Consider the following 19,010-nt stretch of genomic DNA (forward strand, 5'->3'; position numbering starts at 1 on the left):
TTACAAGTGTTTGTCATAACAGATTGAGGAGGTGTCTGGGTTAAATGCATGTGACTGGTGCCTGTGTGTGTCATCTCCAGAGGCACCTGCGTGTTTTAGGGGGTGATGGGACGTGGAACAATTACTGTCAGGCTACGGGTGACATATCGGCAGGGTTATTGTATTTATCATCCCAACCTCTGACTTGAGCCTTGATTGGTGAGACTTAACCTCCAGATTGCATGCAAGTCTTTTGCAATGCTGTTCCAATATTGGTTTATTCAATGAAATACTTCTATGTTCACACATGGGGAAGTACTATACAACCTTGAATTTGGTGTTTGACTCCACCTACAGATTCATATGTCTATGTAGTCATGTTTTGATGGTATGTGTAGGTGGAAATGTTCGCCGTAAAAAGGCAGGTGTGCAAAACGGAAGGCAAGAGTAATTATTCTCAAGCCATTCAAAGCAGCCATGTCAGGGTTTGATTTACCCTTACCCCCAGTAGTGCACACACACAAACACACACACACACACAGTCACTCACACACACACACACACCTTTGGGCCACATGTGTTTTTTATATTCATACCAAGGGAGGGAAAAAAAGTGTGCCTTCAAAATGGAGGTTGAGGGGTCATGGTGTTTGGCCAGGAGTGACAGCTCTGAAATGAAGGCATAAGTCATTCTCCTACTCACCACACGCACCATTCTGAGATAGGGTGAGAGGGGAGGGGAACAGAACAAGGCTATGAAGGGTAGGGGACTGGGGAGGGAGAAGGCTGTAAGGCAGTTGATGGGAGGGAGGTGGGGTGTAAAGGGCACAAAGTTACAGTGTGGGGTAGTGGTGTGTGATGGGAGGAGGGGGGCGGGGGAAGAATGACTGAATATAAAGCATGTCTTTAGGGAGGCGGAGGACCTGTGAGCTCTTCTCTCTTACCTTTATCAGGCTGACACAGAGCTGCCACTCTGAGTGAAGGACCACAGATGTTGTTTACACATACAGTACCCACCCACCAAGCCACTCCCTCACTCTCTTATACACACACACCACCCTGAACTGAAGGGTCGAAGACCATGTGTGCACTTTCTCTTGATTCTCTCTCAATTTTTCTCCCTGACTCAAACACACACATACATCATTAAGTGAGAGGTCAGAGTGTTTGTTTACACTCTATCTCTTACACAAACAGCAGGGGAGTATCAACATTTGGGCTGCACCCTGCCGTGAGAGTTGGGGAGTCCCCCACTTTGTTTCTCACTGATTGGTTTAGAGTATTGATTTGTTTCATGCCTCTGTACCCCATCATATCCGAACAGCTTGAGATAAACACACTGTCCACACTGAGCGACTACTACTCATGGCCAATGCACTACATGGAATTACCCATATGACTTGAGCCATCTGTCATAAGCTCTGTCTAAAATGGCCACTTGAATTCATATCGACTTGGTGTATCACCTGATTTCAGCCTGTTCTTTGGTAAGAGAATTTAGTTGTATTACGTTGTAGTCATAATGACAGAATATGCCATGGTGATTGAAGTGAATAAACCTTTGATAGTATAGTTAAACATCTAAAATGTTAGTCATTGTTATGACTGATTATGACATCTGTAAGTCATGTGTTAACAGCATTAGGCAATACGTTGATAGAGTAGGATGTTAGCTGTTTCGGATCACAGCAACACAAGATGGAGAAATAACTGTGAACAACACATTTTTATTTCAATTAATGGATCAATTTTTCCAAACAAAAATAGAGAAAAAAAACATACTCTTATAGAAATATTCTGTGAACAAATTTATCAACAGACAGTCCTGCTCTCCAAGGTCCCAATGGCTTTCAAATCCCAATAACTGTTGCTGATACCCCAGTGCCACGTTAAAAAACAGACTGGTCGTCCAACAATCAGTGTTGCCTTGCAGCCCGTCATCAATTGATGGTAACAAAAACACAATAATATCTATGCTAAATCACAGTAATGACCATTGTAACTTTAATTGAGGTTTGGAGGTTAGTAATACAATTTCCTAGTATGCTGCTTGAATGACAATTGAATTGAGGTGGCCTCATATGGAGGACATATTGCCTGTCATAACAGGTAACTTCAGATTATGGCACAGTCATAAAATAAATGCTCAGTGACAAAATCTTGTTCTAAGGCAAGTACAACTATAGTTTTCAAATGCTTATTGGTTCAGGCTCCATAACAATTTTCATTTTTCACAAAAACATCAAATGTGATTGTGACATGAAACTAACAGGGATTAACTGGCATGTGTTATGTCATTCCTATGACAGCATTATGTAGATGTTATGAAGGGATACTTGTATAATATTCCGCTTTAGCGGAAGTACACTGACCATTGGCGGAAGTGGCGGAAGTACACTGACCATTACCAGTTAGTGGCCCTGTAGTTTTGACCTCAAAATGGCGGCTGAAGAAGAATCTACCAGTGCTGTGTTTATGATGGGAGTGGGTCAAGTGTGGGTTCTGGATAGTTTCACATTGCAAGTGCCTATTTTTGTATATATATTTTTTGCAACTTCCCACACCCTCTGACATCTAAATACAAGTAAAAGGTCAAATTATAGACAAACCAAAAGGTGTTTTTGTCACCACTACCACAAAGATAATCCAAACAATTAATATCCATGTTCCACTTTGGTACAGGCTGTTGATAGGTGTTTTGCCCTGTGTGAGGCGTGATTCTCTGTTTCCTACTGATAGTGGCATGTCTGTCCTGTCTCCCCAACCTAAACCTGAGCTAGTCCCAACATACCCCTTAACGTGGATGTCTATGAGTCAATGACATACATATGGACACAATCATGAATTTCTCTCATTATAAACAGTGCTAATACACACACACACACACACACACACACACACACAATAAATGTCTTCTGAAAATTTCAAGGAAATTTGGCATTTGTTTTTTAATGGCTTCGGGTTAATAAAAAAAATATTGGTTGATGAAGAACCTTAGGCCTGGCTCTCTCGGTCAAGCAGTTCTATCGGCAAAGGCCTTGCTCTAAATCGCCATACAGTGGAGATTCTTGGACATGTCTCCTTTAGATGCAAGCACAGTGCCGACAATAGAGTGACTGCGTCGCCAGTAGCCGCCACCGCGTCGAGTCCGAGACTGACAAAGTCGTCTTTAACGGCGTGAATCCGACAGAGCTGCAGGAGAACGGCGCAAAAACCCTTCTGCCAGCCGGCCCGTCTAGTGTCACCTCTCAAATGTGGCAATGGCGAAGTAGGAGGGGCCATGACAGCCACCTTGTCTCTCTATTGGCCGTGGTCACCTGGAGAAGAGGCGTGTGAATGGCTGGATTGGTGAATGGGGTAGGGATGTGGTGAGGTGGTCAGTCTGCTTTTTGGCAGAACGGTGGTGGTCTTCCAGGGGATGGAGGGAGGAGATAAACGGAGGGAGGTTATTGAGGGATGGTCGATGAAGGATGGATGAAGAGCTGAATACGCAGCGACTCGTCCTCCTCAGGGCCCGTTTTCATTGTAGTGGAGGGAGATGGGGCGGTCGCGCTGCACGGGCATGTAGGGCCAGTTGTAGCTGGAGCCGGAGAGGAGCATGTCGCGCAGCAGCGTCTCGATGGGCGTCTTGCCCACCAGGCGCACAAAGAAGAGCTGCTCGATGACGGGCGAGGAGACGATGCGGAGGGAGGGCAGCCGCAGGAGCAGGCGGCCGAAGCGGTTGGGCTGGCTGGGGTACTGGTTCCTCACATACTCCTCCAGGGCACACTGGGACTTCTCCTGGATGCTCTCCACATGGGCCACATCCGACAGGCCCATGGCATCTGAGAAAGGGATAGGAAGGTTAGGTGTTGATGAGTTTCTGGTTCATTATGGTTCTGATGAGTTGACCTCACACTGACATGCAATGTGAAATTGTGTCCAGCTACGTACAAACATTAGAGCTGAAATGTCTGTATCCCTAAGTAAATATGTCATTCTATGTAGTGGAATACAATTTCCTTTGCCTTCAGTTGTGGGTCGAGGTTTTGTCCCTGCTCTCACACCTTCCCTAGCACCAGTCCCTGGTGTGAGTCTCACACCACACTTAGCACCGGCCCCTGGTGTGAGTCTCACAACTCCCCTAGCACCGGTCCCTGGTGTGAGTCTCACACCTCCCCTAGCACCTGTCCCTGGTGTGAGTCTCACACCTACCCTAGCACCGGTCCCTGGTGTGAGTCTCACACCATCCCCTAGCACCGGTCTCTGGTGTGAGTCTCACACCATCCCCTAGCACCGGTCCCTGGTGTGAGTCTCACATCATCCCGTAGCACCTGTCCCTGGTGTGAGTCTCACACCTACCCTAGCACCGGTCCCTGGTGTGAGTCTCACACCTCCCCTAGCACCTGTCCCTGGTGTGAGTTTTACACCTCCCCTAGCACCGGTCCCTGGTGTGAGTCTCACATCACACAGAGAGTGTGTTGAATGTGTGTGATACTTTTCACATCCTTCGAGCTCCGTGGTTATGGGGTCAGAGATGGGTGAACTCAAAACAAAGTCCCATTTAGTGTACTGCATGGTGCTGTGCTTTACTGCAGTTCTACTGTGCCAGTGTTTCTGTCCCCAGTATGAACCTTGTTTAAAGGCTGCATCGAACAGCGAGGGTAATTTTCTCCCAAGTGCTTTACTCTAGTGTGCAGTAAAAGCACTTGGCCAGGATTTTTTTTTACCCGCCACCCAGCATGCTAGTCCCTTTGTTACAGTACCCTTTAATCGGCCCCCTGCGCAAACTTGGTCCAGCTGAGCTTCAGTTCCGCGTAACAAAAGATTCATGTGCCTCATATTTTTGTCGCAGAGGCCCCCCCCCCAGGTGGGGTATAACTGCAAATTCTGCCACATTTCCCACTTTGAGGGCAGGCGTACAGTTTTTTAGCTATCCACCATTTTAGGGTCTGTGTGAGGCATCAGTGGCTGAGAAAGCTAGTTCTGTCTGTGTGACTGAGCCCTCGCGTGCTACCACGACCCCTCCGCAGGCATCTTTTACAGGCACCTCCTCCCTTTGTCTGGCTCCCTGGGCACACACAGCCACACTCTGGGGATGAGGATGGTGGCGGTGGTAAGATGGCCGCTCTTTGATTTAGGGTGATGGGACTGGGATATAGGGTGGAATGTCTGAGGGTGGAGGTGAGAGGAGGTATAGAGATTTTGTCTGTCCTTGTTAGCTCATGCAGGCAGGTCTCGATGGGGGGCCTGGTCTACGAATGGTCTGTCTATCTCATTGTGTGTACATGCATGTGTGTGTGTATGCGTGTGTGTTGGCTGGAGTTGTGGGACGGATCACATGGATGCTCAGAGCTACAGGGGTTGTGTAGGTCAGGGCCTGGGCTGCGGCGAATCCCCCTTGTTGCTGCAACCCACCATGAATAATTCAAGCACGGTGGTGGGGGCAGGGGTGAGAGGGCTGGGGTTTGGAGAGGAGGAAAGGGGAGGGGCTGCCTGACTGGTTTCAATAATAGATGGAAGCGTGAAGGAGAAGAGGGTGATGAAATAAATGAGAAGAGCGAAGGGGTTCTTCAGCCATCCAAATGGAAGAGTGCGAGCCAGAACTAGGTACATGCAAAGTGATTCTGACAAGCTGTGTGATGGAGACGAGGAAAAATGCGATCGACAGGAAACAAAAAGCAAGACCTCAGAGTTGGATTCTCTCACACTCATACCCCCTGGGTCATAAACAATGAATCCTCAACACATCCCAAACCCAGATCTGACAGCATTCTGGGTGGCGTAGAATAACCATAATTATCTACTGTGCCTCATACAGTGGCAAAAGTGGTGTATCAAAGCAATAAGCAAACTATTGTTTTTATATTGCTATTTCACCAATATTTACGCTTCTTTAGCTCATATAAGTAGTCCATCCATGATAATATTGATATGGTATCCATATATTATAGATACATTGTTTACAAATACATTGTTAACCACTTGGTTGTTAACCACATGCTGTACTGCAGACTCTATACGTCTGCTAACTTATCTGGAGTGACCACTATGACCTAAATGTGTAGTTCTGCACAAAATACAACACAAACTATCCTACAGATAGACATAAACAAAGACATATAGAAACAGAAACCACTAAAGTCAACGCCACTCACCGGAGGTGAAGAGCACGATGGATTTGAGGCAGGAGTACTCAGCTGTGTCCACCTGCAGAACCTTCAGTTTCTCCACCTGCTCCTGGAACACCCGGATGTGGTCCATGAACGCCACCACGCGCTCCGCAGACATGGGCGATGCGTGTAGGCCGGCCGCCGCCAGCAGGGGCGCCACGTGCAGCGGCATGGAGCACTGGGCCGCGTTCAGCACAAACAGCTCACTCCATGACATGCGCAGGAGCGCCACCTAGGGCACGGGAGGAATGGTGGTAGAATTGGTTAGTTCAGAGTGGACAGAGGGTGGTTCTGGGAAACAAGGATAATAGTGTTAATCTTCCTTATGCAGATGATTGAGTATGGCAAGTGTTAGTGATATGCTCCAACTTAAAGGCTGCTGACCCCACAATTGAACCTTTACATGACATACCAATTGCAGACATAGACATATTTGTTCTGGGCAATATCTGTGTTGAGCATCTACAGCTCATCCATAAGGGACTATCCAAATAAAGTGACCACACCACATTCATAATTTCTATTTTCTAGTCAGGCATAAAAAAGATTATAGTCAGGCATAAAAAATGGTCATCCTCACCTGGTCCATGAGCTGCAGGTCAGGGAAGAAGGGGATGTTCTTGGCCCACTCCACAGCGCTGAAGAGTAGCCGTGCGGCCAGCTCGCAGATGTTCTCGATGCCCATCAGGTTGTTTCCCTGCATGCACTGGGACCCGTAGCGGGACGTGGGATAAGGCTCGGCGCGCAGCAGCAAAGAGATGAATCCTGATAGGTAGGGCTGCCCGTTGTAAGGGTCGCTGCCATTGGTCAGATACTGACCCGGGCTAGACTGGGAGTTGGACATGCGGCCTCTCTGGACAGCTGAGGGAGAGAGAGAGAAAGAAAGAAAGGGTTAAGAAAATAAGGCGATAAAGCGTTTGAATTTTATGAGCAAAATACATTTTCCCTCTTTTGACATTTCATAAGCGAATACTGAAGTGCTAGAAGCTAATTGTTTGGCATGGAGCTAACTTGGTTAGACTACTGCACCTTTCATTCATTCATGTGGCTGCACTCTATCCATCTATCCTAAGAGGCTTTATTTCAATCCAAGCTGGCACAGTTACAGTAACATTTAGGACCTGAAGCTTCTCTGCATTCACATCGTCATGACTGCGTCCAACACTAACTGCCTTGATTTAGTAGGCTGCAATTACCACTGTGTCATAAAGCAGCATCTAGAGGCACTCAGACGAGTCTGCTCTTTCTCAATGGGAATATATAGGGCCAAATCACACTGGGGCTAGCAGCTAAAAGCCATGTCTGGGGAGAGGAGGAAGGAGGGTGGAGGTTGGAGGTGGGGGGTGCAAAGCGTGGAGAAATGGGGGGACATTTCTGCGGCTCTAAATGTGTCGGCACTCTGTCTCCTGACCGGCAGACCCCGGTGCCGTTCATCAGTGAGTAATGGCAACCAGCAGCCAGTAAAGACACTATGGTTCTTCACACCTCTGCCCAGTGTGGGCAGCCCCCCCCCACACTGCCAAATGGCTCAGCCGAAGGGGAAGGGGGCACGCAGAGGCTAAGCACACATCCCCACCCCCGCCGAGCTAAGAAGCGGCAGCTCAAAGCCCATTTGGAAAACACCTGTTCAGTCATCCCCGCTGTCTGACTAATAACTCCCTCTACAGTTACAGAACGAGGGAGAGAGAGAAGGAGAGAGAGAGTACGAGGGAGAGAGAGAGTACGAGGGAGGGAGGGAGGGAGGGAGGGAGGGAGGGAGGGAGGGAGGGAGGGAGGGAGGGAGGGAGGGAGGGAGGGAGGGAGGGAGGGAGGGAGGGAGGGAGGGAGGGCAGGCTAGTGTTTGGAAAATACTTTGAAACTCAGCATCACCTGTCCTTCGACACAACAGCTGTGAAAATGTTATACACTGCAGTGTACCAAAGAGGGCAGGTCAAATCACTCAAGAACATAGTAAGTCAATAGATATGTCCATAGAATTTCAAGACTGTTGAATGATAAGAAAAACGTTTGAGTTTGTGACCAAAAAATACTGGTCTCCCTTGAACACAAGCACTCCTGTCCCAGGGAAAGAATGTTGCCTCACTTTGCAAACGACAACGTAGCGTACAGAGACAGCATTGCACAATGGGCCGTACCATGTCACTCACAAAAAAACAACTCCTGGTCGTACCCAAACCTGAACTTTTTCTAGAACATGGTTGTCCTTCATTAGAGGTTAGTATGTTATTATAACTATCTGAATTAAAATAATAATAATCAATGCATCATAATGATTAATGCCGTAATCCACCAGATGCCAAATCCACCCCATCCACTTGTCTTCTGAAAAGCTTCTTTGAGGAGGTTGTGTGTGAGTGCGTGAGTGCTTGAGTGGAAATGACGCATGAAAAGCATCTCTATGTGAATGAGCAAGGGAAATTAATGAGACAGGGAGAGAAGGGCATAGACAGGGTAAAAGGGAGAGGGAGAAAGATAGTGAGTGGCATGGGATGAGAGAGAGTGAGAGTGAGGATGTAGAGACAGATTTGAATGCCTGCCATAATCGATTTCCCGATTTCTAATTGGTCGGCGGTGGCTTAGTGTGATTGGAAAGACCAAATCCCCTATCTCTTGACAGTAGAGGTACTGGCAAACAGTGGGACCAAACAACTAAAGAGCCTAAAACCCCAAACAGAAAGACCATGGCACTACATCTAACATCAAGGTACATAAATAAGGCAGAGGGGAGAAAAGGGCACGAAACAGGTATCATGGGCGATTTCAGCCGTGACTTTTAAAAAACACCACCACAGCGAGTCACAGAGAGTGTGTTGCCGTGGAGTTAAGCATCCCACCAAGGCTGTCCTTATTTGGCCTTTAGTCATTGTGCTAGAAGTACAAGACAGTTGAAACTATTGTAGATAAATACAATTAAGGACTATCTGCTCCTGTAAAAGGTCATAGACAGGGGCTATGTACTAGAAGCATGACAGATTTGGCACAGCCTCATTGTCAACTGAGATAAGTGGTATAATGGTTTTCGTGTAGTCCCTTAAAAGTCTGCTAACAAAAAACACAAGATACTGTAACATTCAAACACAGATACACAAAAAAATGCTTATTTTGGACAGTAAAGCAGTGTGTATTGTGTAAGCCCGTTCAGAGAGGAGTGTCTGATGAGTGTGTGATGTGACAGTCATGTGTTATTCCTGTGCTTCTCACAGACTCCTTTAGCTTGGGTTGAACTCCGGACTCTTGGGTCACTGCTCTCACTCTGCATGCAAGGGTTACAGTGAAGCACCAATCCCCCAGCAAAAAGTCAAACCATTTACCCTTAGTCAACTACAAATTCACAGAGGAAAGGGGGCCAAGGCTGTGAGAAAGACGTGGAGAGAAAGAGAGGTAGAAAGGGTGAGAGGAAAGGAGAGAAGAAAATAGGTTGAGAATGAAGATGAAGGTGAGTGAAAGAGTAGAGAATTGAGAAATAGAGGGATGAAGTGAAATAAACCAGTGGTTCCCAAACTGTGGGGCGCGCCCCCAAAGGGTCGGAAGGGGTGGTCCCCCCCACAAAATAAAAAAATAAAGGAACTCAGTCTGGCTTTAAACATACTCTTGAAAGTTGTAATAGTAGAATGCACAAGGTGCAATTCCCGAAATTGGGTAGTGCATCATCAGTTCCTCTTGTCATGTTAGTCACTGCATACCTTAGAGACCTATAAATATCACATGAATACACATTAGACATGACAAAATGCGTAGAATTGCAGAAAATAAGCAATGCTGGAAGGGGGGGGGGCATAGTGAAAAAGTTTGGGAACCCCTGAAAGAGACAATGGGATCAAGGAAGAGGGAGGGAGGGAGACAGAGTGAAGTATGACATTGTATGGAAAGGGAGAGGGAACGGGTAAAGAGACAGGGAGAGAGATACAGACAGACGGAGATGGAGAGAGCTTCCCGGTGAGGAAGCTCAGACGCATTAGCTGCAAACGTAGCCTCTTTAATATCCACCCAGTCACGTTGGCGCTGCTTTGATGAAGCAGATATGAATTAATAACAGAAATGCACCCTGCACGGAGGAGTGCTCTGGCTTTCTATCCATCTCTCTACTCACTCATATCCATTTCTACAATGGAAGATATCACACAACAAGCTATGCTATACAAGCGATTCATTTTCATTACATTGAGTTAAAAACTCAATGGCTGTATCTCAAGAAAATTGGTGTAAATTGGCCTGGATTCAAAACAACACAATATTTCAAAATGTAACAATGGATATGGATAACGCTGGACTTACTGTAAAGGCTAGCCTTTCATATTGTAGCAATAGGCTAACCTGGCTATTGTACAGACAACAGAGAAAATGAGAGACTCAACAGAGAAACATGACAATATGACACGCAATGTATCGTGAACTGGAGTCTATTCACCTTGAGGTGTCAAACGAAGCCCATCTCTGCAGAGTGAGCTCTATTCCTCCACACACAGCCCCCTCCTCTAAAATATTAAATCCTAGCCTTGGGGATATCAGAATGGGAAACGACTAGTGCCTCAGCTCTATGGTCTCTTCGTGGCCTGTCACTTCAATGGAGGCTGCTTTCTGACAGTGAATAATGGCAAGGCCTCTGTCAATATGGAAGCCATGGTGCTGGAACCTTACAGCCAGCTTGGACTTAAAGAGACCTATTCTAACAAGTATTGAAATAGGGGAATGTTTTGGCGGGCCAGAGTTTAGGGGTCAAACTAGTCTCGGGTTGTGATTGCCTGCTCATACAAACTGAACAACGTGTATGGATTAGTCAATAAAGGCAGTCAGCTAGCGAGCCGTGGTACTTACTCAATAGAGTCAACCTCACATTTGGACCTTGAACATCTCCATTATTAATGTTTAGTTTCTGGTTCCCGTTGACCTACAGTATATCCGTCTCTGTGTTTAGTCGGTGTGAACCAAGGGTCACCAGCTGTAGCAGCGAGTCTCGTCAAGAGTGATGTGTTTCATAATCCTATGTATGAGTAACTGAATATCAATATACAGGACTTTCCCTGTGTTATTTACCATTGAAGGACACACACTAGGAGTCACAATGAAGATAATCTGTCTTTGAATGCTCTGTCTATGAACAATCGTAACTATGTACTTACTATGAACAATCTAGAGCAGTGTTCTCCAACAGGTTGATAGCGAGCTACCAGTAGCTACCAGATCACCTATGAGTAACTCGCCAAACAATTCTGAAAGTACATGCAATTTTCACGTATTCCACGGCACACTGTCATAAACAAATCTCACAAGTATCAGACACCACAAGCTCCCAGCTACTATTTATTGATATTATCCCACCCCTAGTTAGCCACTATTGGCTTAAAATGCCAAACCTAACACCATCTGCCAATAAATTTCCATCAATATTGCCCCTGTCTGTCTGTGTGGTGCGTGCTTTTGTCACTCCGTGTGTAGCCAGTTGATGTGATAACCGTCTTGTGGGTTGACAGAAATACTTTCTCCCAATCCTTCTCAATTAAATATTAACTGCAAAGTAGGCATACCTGGCAGAAGTATATCATGAGTAAGTATATCATTTGTATCTATTATTTGAAAACGTTGCCATGAAATGAGCATTAGCAGTACAGAACCATCACTAGACCAGCACATTAGATGGCACAATCCTCACTTGCTAGATTTGCAATTAAAAGGCCAGATGCACAACTAAAGGGGAATAACACACAAAAAAATGAATTTGCTAGTTTTATTTCCAGACCTACAAAAGGGTCTTCTGATTTAATTTGAGCTTTGACATGGACTCACAACATCCAATTTCGTTGTTTCTCTATGAATAATTGCAATTTTGAGAGTGAAAAAATCTGAAAATCTAAAACCAGGAAAAATAAAACTAAGAAAAAAACATTGGTTGGGAAAATCTAAAACAGAATTGTGAAGAAAAATTCTATAGGACCCCGCTTGTTTATTAACCATTATATTAGCAGGTATATTGACAGAAAACATAGCTAGAAAAAATGAGTAGCTCGCGACACGTTTCATTTTTTAAAAGTAGCTCCCATACTAGAAAAGGTTGGAGACTCCTGATCTAGAGTGTGTACTCTAGTGGACAGTGTGCCTGTCCATGCCAATCTCTGGGTGCATGTCACCATGTGAGTTGGTATCTGTGACCATGTCACTATGTGTGGTAGCTGGTAGGGAATGTATTGTATGCATGAGAAGAAGGCTGCTAGTTGTGAATGTAAAATTGTCAATGTGTCAAGTATACAGTGTGTTCTTCGAACGTGTGAATTTGACAAACATCACAGTCTATATTGGTCTTTTTTGGTCTCCCTAAGGTCAGAGGAGCACATACGGAACATTCCGACAGCCTAACATGATATGCACTTCTCTCCCAACTAGCCCAAGGAACTGTCAGCCAGTTGCACAGGTTCACTGTCTCTCTCTTCCTCACTACTTCCTTATCCCTTAAACCAGTGTTCTACTCTAAGCAGTAATGTCATTGAGAAACATGGAGAGTAGAGATGCCAGAGGTGCCAAACAGGTAGAGCAGTGAAGAGGTAAACATGACCTTTTACATGACTGTTTAGTATAAATCAACCTTTAACACAAGATATTCGATATCTATGTGGGCTGAAATAGAGTGACCTCTCAGTCAAGTTACACACTAAGGGTCACCGTAAAGATCAACTGAACTGTCCAAATAACACTCCTGAATTAGCCAGCGAATGTGACACTTAACTTAAATAATGCAGATGTCTGTGAAGTACATTTTGGAGCAAGTTACAGCATAGATAGGATCAATTACTCGTTTTTTGTACCTTACTAAAACGTTGCCATGTTTTACAGAATTTCGCCACTAGGGAGTGGTGCATTTTTGGAGAGGGAGGGGAGATGCGGGGCAGCGACTTGGTCGACAAGAAAGGCCCGCCTAACCACAAACATAACCTGTCAGGTTTGTTTTTATACGCTTTGTTGTTGATATTCTGCTATATTTGTTTATTTTCACTGGCAGAGGCCTCCTACACCATCAATACGTTACTTTTACGCATGTTACCAACAGTAGAAGGGCGTGGGTAAAATCACTGGGGAAGCCAGGAAAAATACCATATTACAACCTACTCTATGTGTTGTGATAATTACATTGTTTGCTCTAAAACCTGTTAGTTCATATGCCTTGACACTGTGATATATAGGCCTAAAGGCAGAGACAATAAGAAGACACAGTGGTAGAATAAATTCAACCACACCTTTGTTTCATCACAAAACCAGAGAGCAACATCTATCCGGTGAAGCCCACAAAGCATTTTGCATGTAACAAATAGTTACATGACCTACAGCATGGTCAAGCAAGGTAATGTTTCCCACATTTTTGGACCACTAAACAACTATTGATTTAGAACCACGGAGAGTTACCACAAGTTGCAAAGAAAACAGGAGCTGCCTCCACTATTTCAGCACCATTTCAACTTCAACATTTCAACCTATGCTTTGTCTAATACAGTGACAACTAAAAGATACAAAAAACTATTTATTCCAATCATCAAGCTAAATATGATGTGGCTGTCCATGGTTGATTTCTGTGTGTGCGTGTGCGTGTGCGTGTGCGTGTGCGTGTGTGTGTGTGTGTGTGTGCGTGTGCGTGTGCGTGTGTGTGTGCGTGTGTGAGTGGGAGAGAGGGAGGATTGCTAGAACAGGGGATTTTTTTGTCCTAGGCTACCTGGCTAAAATGTTTGCTCACTAATCTAACTTCCTTTCATGGGCAACATTAGCTAGTTACATTAGCCTTCTAAAACTTGCTACATATTGAACTTCCATCCTCTCAGGCCAGGGGCACAATGTATGAATTAATGGTTGGATCAGAATCACCGTTATAATTATTGCCAGTACCAGAGAATTAAGTAAAACCACAAGTCCAAATCCCTATCTCCATCCATGTCTAATTTAGGAAAGGGACAATTTTAGCTAGCTAGCCACCGGATGACAACAACACAACAACGCAACAATTGAAGTTGCTTCTGTCAATGACGTATGCTCTCAATTCAATTTGATAGGAGTGACGCCAAATCCAAGCTGCTTACCCTTAACACTTTTGTGCTTTTGGTGCACCAGGACCATTCACAGTTGAGCTCACTCAGTTTTGCTCAATGCTGATTGGCTATTATTTGATGCTTTTTTATCAATGGAGGCCAAATGCTCGCTGGCTTCCCTTGCATTCAATGCTACGAGAGGCAACAATGTCATACTCTTTAAACCAGACAGCATCAGATACATGGCCTACACATACAGAGACAGAGGGGCAGATCATATAAGGTAATCAGTCAGTTGAAATAAATGAATTAGACCCTAATCTATGGATTTCACATGACTTGGCAGGGGCACAACCATGGGTGGGCCTGGGAGGGCATCGGCCCACCCACAGGGGAGCCAGGCCCCGCCAATCAGACTCAGTTTTTCCCCACAAAAGGGCTTTATTACAGACAGAAATACTCCTCAGTTTCATCAGCTGTACAGGTGGCTGGTCTCAGATGATCCCTTAGGTGAAGAAGCCAGATGTGGAGGTCCTGGGCTGGCGTGGTTACACATGGTCTGCAGTTGTAAAGCCGGTTGGACGTACTGCCAAATTCTCTAAAATGACGTTGGAGGCAGCGTATGGTAGAGAAATGTATATTAAATAGCTCTGGTGGACATTCCTGCAGTCAGCATGCCAATTGCACACTCCTTCAAAACTTGCCATTGTGTTGTGTGACAAAACGGCACATTTTAGAGTGGCCTTTTATTGTCCCCAGCACAAGGTGCACCTGTGTAATGATCATGCTGTTTAATCAGCTTCTTGATATGCCACACCTGTCAGGTGGATGGATTATCTTGGCAAAGGGGGATTTGCTCATTAACATGGATGTAAACAAATTTGTGCCATTTTGTTTGAGAAATAAGCTTTTTGTGCATATGGAAAATTTCTTGGGTATTTTATTTCAGCTCATGAAACACTTTACATGTTGCATTTATATTTTTGTTCCGTATTTATTTTTTTTCTTGGTCAATTTTTTGGGTCCGCCTGGCTTCCCTTGGCAGCCATGAATACACACCACTGGTTACCAATCCATGTTTCGAGAATAGCATGATATTTAGATGATTATTTTGTGCATGGCTTGCATAACACAAGTAAGCAATACCTTGTAGTGGTTTCTTTATATTTGGGGAAATTAAAGATATTTCTGATGACTGTTATAGAAGTGATAGTCCTCTGCTTTAACCCAAGAGCAAACACACGTTTTTGAATAACTATTACAAAGTTAATTATTGATAGTTTCAACAATCAATTTGAGATGATTTCAAATCCATATTCAGGGCAGGAATGTACATTTGTCTATTTCCAAAATGTTCCAAAATTCACACGGATTATAACTCAGAAAGCCCAATGGCCTCCTCTGTCAGCCGACCCAGGTGCATTATGTAGAAGAAACATGACTTATGTATGACCTCTGGGGAAGACGAAAAGTAGCTTTGGGTGTGTAGTCTTACTCCTTTCTCGCTGCTACCAGTAAGCCTTTAATGTGATTGCAATGCTGCATTTAAATGTGTACAATTGGTGCTTTTATTATTAATTATCCCCACCATTAGGCTATCTCTGAACTTTTCAGGGCAAATAGTTAGCAGGACTTTATCTTAGGCCCTATTGCTGAGTTAGAAACATATATGTAGACTATTTCACACCAAATTATGCCTCTAATATTTTGTTAATTATAATCTGACTAAAAAGATAATTTGATTTGCTTTCAGGGTTTGAAAATGATTGGTAGACCTAAAGAAAACAAATTTGTTTTAAATATGTTTTATTTACTACCTCACAAAGGTTGCCGTTTAAAAGCATTGCTAACACTTGGTTGTAGTACAACACAACTCTGCATAACATTTCAATTATAATTATTGATTGAATGTCAATTAGAAAATTAGGCATATACAAAATAGTTATGCCTAGGCCTGCATTAACCACGTCAGTCATCATCAATTTAAAACCAACACTTTTAATATTTTAAAGAAGTGCGATTTCAAGATGTTCCTCAAAGGCACTGACACTTACGAGGACAGGTCTCTAGGCCTATAATCCACGATGAGGATGAGTCTGTTTTGCGTATGACAGACCTGTACCAATTTAATCAACACTTGAAAGAATTGAGATTTCTGAATCGTGTTTTTGCTGAATATTATTCTAGACCATATAATAGTAACATAGCAAATCAAATCCCTTTTAAAATGTTATCTGCAGTAGTTAATATATAATGTAGCCAAATAATGGTCTGATAACATACTGAGCATGTTTATGTAGATGAAAGGTCAACAGACTGCGCTGTGTCAGGAGATTTCCTCGGGTTCATTCAGTCAGAAAGGGGCATGGCTGACTAAATTTACCCTGCAGTGTTTTACATGAACTGTGTACAGTGTACACACTAGCACACTAACGAGATCCCTTGAATGATAATTGTAGGCGATAGGACGGGTATTTCCACCTAAAATGTATTGTATAGTTCATTATGACAGAGGCTACTGTATTCAAGACCTCGTTTGTAATAGGCCTGCCTGCTTGATACACTCCCACACTGGAAGTTAAACACAGCGTGCTTCCTGCACAGAGCGCACGTCTTCTGTTGACTACTGTTTGTGTCACTATTTGCACTGTTTATGGTCATATCATAGGAACCTTTTGGAGTATCCACAACAGCTTGCGTGGCCAGGTTTAGCAAGAATTACAGTATATAATTTGCGATAAAAATCTATTACAATAAACTAACAAGGTTGACTCCAGAGTAGGCTACACTGCACAGCGATGCACATGTATTTATGATTAGAGAAATGTAGTATTGTTGGTGGGTAACGCATAAAACACAGAGTACACCGACGTCCAGCATGGAGACATGCATGTGCAAAGCTTTGTGAAGATTACAAGTGTCTGGTTGGCGTGTTGTAATTAACACAACTCATCTGATTGAACATGACGCGGCAAGGTCCAAGCTGACTGATTAAAAGTGAAACGCAGTGCTTTGCGAACACGTTGCCACTGTTCTTCTTTCGCACTAATTGACCCGTTCTTAATCATGCACAATACAATACATGTAGCGGGCCCTCTTGTAGCGGATAGGGTGTAGAGGAGCAAACACCAGAATTAATTGGGGAGACAAAGGGAGCCCTTTTCCGAGGGGAGAAAAATAATTGCATACTATGGACTGAATAGGAAATACAAGGGTAGACGATCTGAAACAACAAATATTGCGTTACAGAAGACTACAAATGCCTTTTAGGGGAACTATGACTGATAGAAGCAGGAAATCTATAAGACACGGATATCCATCGTTAAATCACTAACGTTATATGGTTTCAACTTTACGCACCGATATTCTTGACATCAAACGTCCGCCCAAACTCAATTTGATCATTTTATTAATTTACATTACATTTCCATAAAGGCTACAGTCTTCACCGAATCTCAAATCTTGTCTTACCTTCTCTTCTCATGCCGACTTTGAGGCACTTCTTCAGTCGGCAGTACTGGCATTGGTTCCGATGATGTTGGTCGATGGGACAGTCGCGGTTCCCCCGGCATGTGTAACTGAGGTTCCGTCGCACCGAACGCTTGAAGAAGCTTTTACAGCCCTCGCAGGTGAATTGGCCGTAATGCTTGCCACTGGACTTATCCCCGCACACCATGCAGTCCACGTTGGGAATCTTGTCCCCGGAAAGTGCATCGTTCCCCGGGGTGGAACCAGAGGGGGTTCCCGGTGTCCCGCCAGGCTCCTGACTGCAAATCTGGAGCTGGGACCCGGGATCCGGCGAAATGTTCTCTTGCCACTGGTTTACTACCATTGCCATGCTATCCTAAAACAATTTGGTTAAACAACAGATACGAGTCCAACTCCGTAGCGCGGGGAGAAGATAAGAATCCGTTCTGACGTCTTGGGAAAACAAGGCAGGGCGAAAAGGCGCTTCCCACTTCCTCCAAAAAGTATTTAATATATTATCAAATAGATGTTCTCTAGTTAATCAAATGTCCCTGTCGTAAACGTATCTTCTGTAAACTTATATCAAAGTTTACGAAGACAGCACGGTATCAACATGGCTATTGCGTAAGAATGGAGGCTACTGCCAGTGTTCTGCTCTGCGCAGAAATCCATAAACACGCTCTCTCAAAAACTTAGAGTGTATTTGAAAAGTCGACTAACAATACAGCATGTACAGAATGGAGAAGTGGTCGTTAAAGTGTCATTTTCATGAATATCGACTGCCTCGAATCTTATTCTGCTTAATATTCGAACTGAACTAAATCAAAATATTGTCCCAATCACAAAAACACAATACTGACCATAGTTCTACGCAATTATGTGATCGAAGTTGTCTTGTGAACTCATACGGACGTGCAATCCCAAAAGAAAAGTTACTTTCGTTCCTCTACTGTTGTGCGCCACGATGAGGTCTGAATAGAAATGTCGATAAACCATGGATGGAGTGCTCTGTGGTAGATGCAGTATGTTTACAAGCAGATATCTTTGCCAATCATGTACTTCACCCGTCGGCTATCTGTCCCATCTCTGAGAATCATAGTTAGAATTTGGTGAAAGTGACACTAAACAGCCGTGCTTGTAGCCCCCCCATATAAGGCCAAAACTACCATATAAGGCATGACCCCTCCTCTCATTGAGATCGGTTTTACGCATGTGCGGGCAGATTCAATTGGCCAGAGGAGAATAAAGCAGTAAGGCACTCTCCAATTGGCGCAGCCGCCGATTAGCTATACAGTATGTTCTGGTTGATAGAGTGGCTGTGTTATTACTGTATAGCAGAGTGTAGCTGTATACACAAAGCAACGTAGACATAAATCTTGATTTTTTAAATTTAATAACACAAAAC

General features: G+C 44.2%; 1 protein-coding gene across 2 annotated transcripts; it reads right to left on the minus strand.

Annotated features, from left to right (window-relative positions):
• Positions 1–1,690: 1,690 nt before the first annotated feature.
• On the minus strand, positions 1,691–18,733 carry LOC139564241 (nuclear receptor subfamily 2 group F member 5-like). Of its 2 annotated transcripts, none has more exons than XM_071383595.1 (4): positions 18,466–18,733; positions 6,712–6,992; positions 6,117–6,363; positions 1,691–3,803 (listed from the first exon to the last, which is right to left on the minus strand). In XM_071383595.1, the coding sequence occupies exons 2-4, from the start codon at positions 6,973–6,975 to the stop codon at positions 3,487–3,489; spliced, it is 828 nt and encodes a 275-aa protein (XP_071239696.1). In that variant the 5' UTR covers positions 6,976–6,992; positions 18,466–18,733; the 3' UTR covers positions 1,691–3,486. The 2 variants fall into 2 exon arrangements, with proteins under 2 accessions (XP_071239696.1, XP_071239695.1); XM_071383594.1 differs by having other exon boundaries at positions 17,609–18,732.
• Positions 18,734–19,010: the final 277 nt, after the last annotated feature.

This window comes from Salvelinus alpinus, chromosome 35 (genome assembly GCF_045679555.1).
Source record: "Salvelinus alpinus chromosome 35, SLU_Salpinus.1, whole genome shotgun sequence".
In the NCBI taxonomy this organism is placed as follows: Eukaryota; Metazoa; Chordata; class Actinopteri; order Salmoniformes; family Salmonidae; genus Salvelinus; species Salvelinus alpinus.